Genomic DNA, 8,837 nt, shown 5'->3' with positions numbered 1-8,837 from the left:
GTGTGTGTGTAGTAGTAGTAGTACTAGTGCTAAAGTGGAATAAAAATAGTAAAAACACCAAACTGTAATAACACAAGTGTAAGTCTGGGAGTGATGTAATGATCAAAACATGTGACAAATAAAAAGTTATATTTCAGCTTTTCCTTTTTTTTTTGAAAATGCTTTTCCTTCACTATCTGCTCTAAATAATATAAATAATAAATAAATATTATATGTTGTGATGTTACGTGTGTGTGTGTGTATGTATATATATGCATTTGCATTTTCATATGCGTGTTTATGTATATGTAGATCCAGTCAAGTATGTTCAAATGTTCAACAGGGAGTGTGTGTTTGGTTCAGTCTGTATGCATATGCATGTATGTTCGTGTTTGTGCATGTATAAGTCTCTGTGCATGTTCATGCTGATGAATACAGGCCTGGCTAAAGCAAACATCTTCATGCACCGTCATACAGCACCTGAACTACTGCTTTCTCATTTCACTCTCTCTATCTCTCTCATCTTTTGCAATGCAACGGTCTCATTTTATGTAGAGGGCACTTCATTGCATTGCATTCTTCCTAAGCAAATGCAAACTAACTTCTTAAAAAAAAAAAACAGGATTTAATTGATTTAGATATAGATTTAGACATTTTTTATTTTTAAAGATCAAACCGTGTAGTTGTTCAATGATTGATATAGACTACTTTTATGATATTTTTATAGTGTGTTGTTGTTCTGTATGCATATGCATGTATGTTCGTGTTTGTGCATGTATAAGTCTCTGTGCATGTTCATGCTGATGAATACAGGCCTGGCTAAAGCAAACATCTTCATGCACCGTCATACAGCACCTGAACTACTGCTTTCTCATTTCACTCTCTCTATCTCTCTCATCTTTTGCAATGCAACGGTCTCATTTTATGTAGAGGGCACTTCATTGCATTGCATTCTTCCTAAGCAAATGCAAACTAACTTCTTAAAAAAAAAAAAACAGGATTTAATTGATTTAGATATAGATTTAGACATTTTTTTATTTTTAAAGATCAAACCGTGTAGTTGTTCAATGATTGATATAGACTACTTTTATGATATTTTTATAGTGTGTTGTTGTTGTTGTTGTTTTGGAACATATCTGGTCACCATCTGTGTTAATTGTATTGAAAAGAGCGGCATGAACATTCTGCTAAACATCTAGGCTTATTAAAAACCTGTTTTGAACAAAATGAAAGGTCGTGTGGGTTTGGAACAACATGAGCGAGTGTAAATGATGACAGAAGAGTCATGTATGACTTGAACCGTCCCTTTAATAATGTGCTGTTCGGAGGGAATCTGAGAAATCTGGAGTGGATTTTCTCACCCTATCAGAAGGAATGTGGCAATTTCACTTCATATGAGCTTCTTTATGGAGGAAGAATATTTTGAGAGGATGGAGACACACATCAGAGACAGAAAGCAGCACACAGCAGCCGTGTGTGTGTGTATGGACTCCATTCTTTACATGTGTCTTCCAGGCGTTAGACCTATTATGATCCAGACGGTGTGTGTGTGTTTGAGGCCCCTCAGTATTCACAGGCTCTTGGGAGTGCAGGGCACAACTGGTAATGATGGTGCAGGAATGAATACACGCATTGGAATGTGGACGTATCAGACTTCTGTTTTTATGTGAAGGGAATTGTAATCATATACTAGTGTAAACCGAATGCTGTCAAACTCATTTTATGTAGAGGGAACTTTTTATGGTCTGATTTTTATTTTATTGCATTGCATGCATTACATACTACTTCCTAACCTGATGCAAACCCTACTTTGTCAAAAAATAAATAAATAAATCAAAGCACTGGTAGACTGACTTCATATTAGAAACATTTTCATTCCTCAGGTTTTTAGGTCTAAATTTAAAGTTTGAAATGTTTTGGGCTGGTTTGGGATCCATTATGTCTCTGATTGAATTCCTCCTCAGTTTTTCAGCGTCTCTGCTCATGTGTGGGTGAAGGATCTCCACATCACTCACTGCAACCCTTTATTTATTTACTTGCTTACTTATTTTTAAATGTACTTATTTTAAATGTTTTTTTAATTTCGATTTATTTTTTATTTACTTTTATTTACTTGCATTTATTTTAAATGTTTAATGTTTAATTTTATTTATTCGTTCAATTTAATTTTGACTTATTTTTATCTTTTTATTTAAATGTATTGATTTTAAATGTCTATTTTTAATTGTAATTTTATTTATTTATTTATTTTAAAAGTATTTATATAATTTGTAATTATTATTTTTTTTTTTGTTTGTTTATTCATTTTATTTATTTCTCATGTAGCCAAACTTTTGACTATCAGCTTGGTTTTTTGCATGCGGTCTGCATGAATCGGTCCGCAATCGGTCATGTGTGGGACTGAGACTGAGACTAATGTTAAGTTTAGCAGTTCGTTTATCTTTGCTAAGGTGAAGTGTTCGTGGTGTAAATCTCTGTAATGCATGTGTGTGTGATGCATGTGTTTTTGCATTTATTATTATGATTGAGGGTTTCAGGCTGCTGGTGCATTTTAAATCAGGCATGATCTTCTCCAGACCTTGAATCCCACACGCTTGGTGTCTGACTGCTGATTTTGCAGCTTTGTCAGCAGATTCTGCTGTTATTTTCATGTTTTTAATCTGTAACTGTGTAGAAGTTCAGAGGGTGATGAAGTGAAGTGTCTGGGTTCGAGTTTGTGGAGCATCAGGTCTCTTTTCAGTGTGAAGTCTTCCCCATGACCTTTGACCTCCAGGGTTCAGGTGCACACTTTGACCTTCTCGTTCATAAATTCCTTGTTACCCTGGAGAGTCCTGTGTGTTCAGTCCCGTTATCAGCTCCTCTTTCAAAAGCGTTACCATATGTTATACGGTAGCATCTGATTGGCTGATGAGCTGTTGAACCCGTAACAGTATCATACCTGGGCTGCTGGTATCCAGGCAACAGCAGCATCAGTGGGTGGAGCCATTCTTGGCGGTGATTCCTCAAGTTTCTTTTGATTTGACATTTTCTTTACTTTGCAAGATCTGAAAGCAATAGAGATCATGTGTGATATGAGTGTTGAGAATGAACACACAAAATATTTATTTTTATTATATAATTTTTTTTTTAATAAAATAATTTATTTAATTTTATTATAATTGTATTAAATTATTAAATTTTTGTTCATTTTAGGGTTCAGGTGCACACTTTGACCTTCTCGTTCATAAATTCCTTGTTACCCTGGAGAGTCCTGTGTGTTCAGTCCCGTTATCAGCTCCTCTTTCAAAAGCGTTACCATATGTTATACGGTAGCATCTGATTGGCTGATGAGCTGTTGAACCCGTAACAGTATCATACCTGGGCTGCTGGTATCCAGGCAACAGCAGCATCAGTGGGTGGAGCCATTCTTGGCGGTGATTCCTCAAGTTTCTTTTGATTTGACATTTTCTTTACTTTGCAAGATCTGAAAGCAATAGAGATCATGTGTGATATGAGTGTTGAGAATGAACACACAAAATATTTATTTTTATTATATAATTTTTTTTTTAATAAAATAATTTATTTAATTTTATTATAATTGTATTAAATTATTAAATTTTAATTTGTTCATTTTTATGTTATGTTTTATTTTAATATTATTTGTTTCAATTTTTAGGAATTACAATCCAAAACTATTATTGTAATTCCTAAAAATTGAAACAAATAATATTAAAATAAAACATAACATAAAAATAAACAAATACAAATTTTATACAATTATAATAAAATTAAATAAATTATTTGTATATGTATGAATATGAAGTTGCAGCAACTTTTGAAGATATTTAGAACAGAACTTTATAAATAAAGATATAGCGGTGTATTTCCCGTCTTGTATGCAATGATGTCTAATTCAGAAGAGAGAGAAATTTAGTGATCTGCATTAATCACAGCAGTGTGAGAACTGATGTTTGCTTTCACCATTCAGTTTCAGACCCTCATCTAAATCACACGGAGGCTTTATTTATTATTCAGCAGCTGCTGCACTGATTTAACTGTAGGGACGATTTCACATCATGAAACCAGACGAACAGCTGCCTTTAATAGTTCTCATCTTTGATTATTTCAGACAGTTCGCCGGTTTGAGCCCAACAGATGCCAGAACATCCACATGTTCAAGATTGCACAGCATTATTCTGTCAGCTTGTTTTATGGATCTGATATAGATTTGTATGTCTGACCTTTTTGATGTAACATTAAATAACACTGAAATATCTTTGCATTCATTCGTTTGATACTCGAACAGGTCCAAAACACAAGTGCTTCAGTCTGTGCATGCTCACTTTCATGCATACGGTTGCATTTTGTTTACTGATTCCACTAAAACAGACTCTACTGAATCATACATGCATTGGATTGGATTGAAAAACAATGGTGATCGATTTGTCCCAATTTAACCCCAGCATGCATCAGGCTGATGAGAATCAATGATCAGAACAGAGTTTATAACATTAAAAGTACAATGCTAGAGTAGCTGTACAGCTAAATTACCTTGAAAAGTGTTTAATTCACTTCTTTTGTTACACTGTGCGTGTAATCGGCCTTTTTTTATACTCTGCAGTTTCTTTTGTTGGGACAGTTTGAGTAAAGACTAAATATTACGGCAACATTAATCTCCCGCCGCCTGCATAAATTACTCTGATCTCATTAATAAAAGCGCAGGATTACACAGTCAGCGGGGTGCCTTTAATTCATTTTTTAAAACCATTAAATTGTTGCTCTTGTTTGGATTGTTTTTGTCCCAGTGAGACTCTGTTTTACACATGCAATGTGTTTTATACTTAATGAGGCTTGCAGAAGTTTTTTTTTGTAAATACATAATTGAACACGTATATGGGGCAAATCAGCATAACTTTACGTAATTGTTTAATAATCATCATTACAGTTTTAGAGTTTTGTGAACTTGTGTAAAACTACAGATACCTTAATAATAGATTATTTTATAAGTACTCTTTTTTTTTAAATTATTTTACTTGAGTAAAAGCACAAAAATACTTGCCTTTTTATGTACTCTAATATTAAAAGCATGGTTATTATTTATTCTATCCAGCACTAGTCAATAAGGACATTTAGTGCAGACATTTAATATGTATTGATTTGAAAATAAGCAAATTTTAATTTATTACCAAAACATATGCTATCAAGCCACATGTACATTGCAGCAATTGGTGTTATTTTTTATTTGATTTTATATTATTTACTTTTTTATATTTATTCGTTTATTTTGTATACATTTTTTAAATTTATTTTTTATTATTTTTTATTTTTATTAAACAATATAAGCATTTTTAAAATTTTGATTATTTTTATTTATTTTATTTTTGATTTATTTAATTTTTTTAAACATTTTCAGAAAGCAGCTTTGTAAATATACTAGTTTTATATCATTTGAAACTGAAAATAAGCAAATTTTAATTTATTACCAAAACATATGCTATCAAGCCACATGTACATTGCAGCAATTGGTGTTATTTTTTATTTGATTTTATATTATTTACTTTTTTATATTTATTCGTTTATTTTGTATACATTTTTTAAATTTATTTTTTATTATTTTTTATTTTTATTAAACAATATAAGCATTTTTAAAATTTTGATTATTTTTATTTATTTTATTTTTGATTTATTTAATTTTTTTAAACATTTTCAGAAAGCAGCTTTGTAAATATACTAGTTTTATATCATTTGAAACTGCCACAGCAGCGAGGAAGATTTATTGAGAACTGATGTTTGCTTTCACCATTCAGTTTCAGACCCTCATCTAAATCACACGGAGGCTTTATTTATTATTCAGCAGCTGCTGCACTGATTTAACTGTAGGGACGATTTCACATCATGAAACCAGACGAACAGCTGCCTTTAATAGTTCTCATCTTTGATTATTTCAGACAGTTCGCCGGTTTGAGCCCAACAGATGCCAGAACATCCACATGTTCAAGATTGCACAGCATTATTCTGTCAGCTTGTTTTATGGATCTGATATAGATTTGTATGTCTGACCTTTTTGATGTAACATTAAATAACACTGAAATATCTTTGCATTCATTCGTTTGATACTCGAACAGGTCCAAAACACAAGTGCTTCAGTCTGTGCATGCTCACTTTCATGCATACGGTTGCATTTTGTTTACTGATTCCACTAAAACAGACTCTACTGAATCATACATGCATTGGATTGGATTGAAAAACAATGGTGATCGATTTGTCCCAATTTAACCCCAGCATGCATCAGGCTGATGAGAATCAATGATCAGAACAGAGTTTATAACATTAAAAGTACAATGCTAGAGTAGCTGTACAGCTAAATTACCTTGAAAAGTGTTTAATTCACTTCTTTTGTTACACTGTGCGTGTAATCGGCCTTTTTTTATACTCTGCAGTTTCTTTTGTTGGGACAGTTTGAGTAAAGACTAAATATTACGGCAACATTAATCTCCCGCCGCCTGCATAAATTACTCTGATCTCATTAATAAAAGCGCAGGATTACACAGTCAGCGGGGTGCCTTTAATTCATTTTTTAAAACCATTAAATTGTTGCTCTTGTTTGGATTGTTTTTGTCCCAGTGAGACTCTGTTTTACACATGCAATGTGTTTTGAGGCTTGCGAGGCTTGCAGAAGTTTTTTTTTGTAAATACATAATTGAACACGTATATGGGGCAAATCATACGTAATTGACGTAATTGTTTAATAATCATCATTACAGTTTTAGAGTTTTGTGAACTTGTGTAAAACTACAGATACCTTAATAATAGATTATTTTATAAGTACTCTTTTTTTTTAAATTATTTTACTTGAGTAAAAGCACAAAAATACTTGCCTTTTTATGTACTCTAATATTAAAAGCATGGTTATTATTTATTCTATCCAGCACTAGTCAATAAGGACATTTAGTGCAGACATTTAATATGTATTGATTTGAAAATAAGCAAATTTTAATTTATTACCAAAACATATGCTATCAAGCCACATGTACATTGCAGCAATTGGTGTTATTTTTTATTTGATTTTATATTATTTATTTTTTTATATTTATTAGTTTATTTTGTATAAATGTTTTTAATTTATTTTTTATTATTTTTATTTTTATTAAACAATATAAGCATTTTTAAAATTTTGATTATTTTTATTTATTTTATTTTTGATTTATTTAATTTTTTTAAACATTTTCAGAAAGCAGCTTTGTAAATATACTAGTTTTATATCATTTGAAACTGCTACAGCAGCGAGGAAGATTTATGGGCATTAATTTGCATTATTTTAATGCAATAGTGTAGTTATAGTTAAAGTGTGCTACTTTCAGTTTTGGGAAGGTTAGTTAGGAAATGTAATAGGTTACAGATTTCAAGTTACCCTATTTAAAATGTATTAACAAAACTATACTTTCTAAATTGCCCACATGTCAAAATTAGTACATCACTACAATATCTTTATAGAAAAATCCTAATACTGAACATGAGTCATGTTTTTCCCTTACAAAAATTAACCATGCTTTTATTAGTAAAAGTAAAAGTACAGTAACCATGTTTTTTTTTTTTTTTTGAAGTCCACCAGCGATACCTGCACCATTTCTCTGTTTCGTGCGATCCAGTGCAGCTGCTTGATGCTCAGATGATTGTTGGTGGTTTATGGCTCTTCTTTGTGTCGTCTGACAGATCAAGAGCTCTAAATGTGAGACGGAGATCCAGGCTCTGACGCTGAAGAGTTTGCTGTATCTGGAGCGCTACATGTACCTGATCCTCTTCAACACGTACCTGCACCTGGAGAAGAGAGACTCCTGGCAGCGCTCCTTCAGCGACTGGATGCTGCAGGTGAGATCAGACGTGCGTTTACTGCAGCATCGGCTGGAATTCTTTATAAAAGCCTACGTTGCAAAAAAGTCTACAGAGCATTTCCGCCATCATTTGTGCTGAGTTCATCATCATGCAAAGCAGAAATAAACTCTGCTGAAACTCTATTGCTGTTCTGCCGATATCACCAGAACTACACAGATAGTTTTTTTTTGTGAGTTCTGGAGTATTTTATCTGTGTGATCAGTACATGACATTTCTCACTAGCGAGGTAATAACAGCGCTGTTTAAAGACGCTGCTGCAGAACACTGTTGAGGGACGCACAGAGCTAGCCTAATTCACACAAGCTCTCTCTCTCTCTCTCTCTCTCGTTCTCTTTAATATATTTTATATATTATAAATATAATAAAAATGTGTGAAGAAGAACAAATCTATCTTAAAAAACACTGAATTATCCGTTCAGCTCCTATCCAAAGTGACTTATAAATGGTCAACTCAATACGAGCTACTAATCTGGAGGAGAATGGCATTAGAGGAGCTGAAGTAAGGTGTCTGAGGAACCCACTGAGAGCCTCACGAGTCCACATGAAAAGCTCTTGTTATCGGTCAGGGCTCAGGAGTCGAGAGCCGTCCACGCTGGAATGAGACTTCATTAGGTCTTATCGCTGCGCTGCACGTTGGCTCTTATCTGACGAACTGAAGCAAGCAAACAGACTGAGAATATCCTCCTCACACTTACACTCACTGAACGTCATGGGGTTTTACAGTCAGTCTGTCTGTATAAAGAATCATCTGCACTGACTAGGAATAGGATCAAATCAGTTCACGGACGTGATTTAAACTACATTTAAAAAATAATAATACATAAAAAATAAATATAGTTTTTAGGAATATTTTGAAAAAAACTTTTTTTTCAAGTTTTAGTAATTTTGTTGTTTGTTTTTGTAATTTTTACGTCTATATAATTTTATTTTTTTTATCATTTTTATGTTTTTACTACTATTTATTTCAGTTTTAGTTACGTAGTGCA

At 32.7% G+C, this 8,837-nt stretch overlaps 1 protein-coding gene across 1 annotated transcript in view; it reads left to right on the top strand.

The window, feature by feature from the left end:
- The window catches only part of LOC107709018 (paladin-like), a 60,049-nt gene extending 52,120 nt beyond the window's left edge, over nt 1–7,929 (top strand). The window contains exon 16 of the mRNA XM_016513413.1: nt 7,672–7,929. Within this exon, the coding sequence (XP_016368899.1) occupies nt 7,672–7,929 (258 nt within the window). The remainder of the gene's footprint in view (nt 1–7,671) is intronic.
- The last annotated feature ends 908 nt before the right edge of the window (nt 7,930–8,837 follow it).

The sequence above is a fragment of the Sinocyclocheilus rhinocerous genome, unplaced genomic scaffold (assembly GCF_001515625.1).
Source record: "Sinocyclocheilus rhinocerous isolate Xijiao unplaced genomic scaffold, SAMN03320098_v1.1 scaffold1137, whole genome shotgun sequence".
NCBI lineage: Eukaryota > Metazoa > Chordata > Actinopteri > Cypriniformes > Cyprinidae > Sinocyclocheilus > Sinocyclocheilus rhinocerous.
The sequence above is the reverse complement of the archived record's forward strand: the minus strand, read 5'-3'. Positions and strand labels throughout refer to the sequence as shown.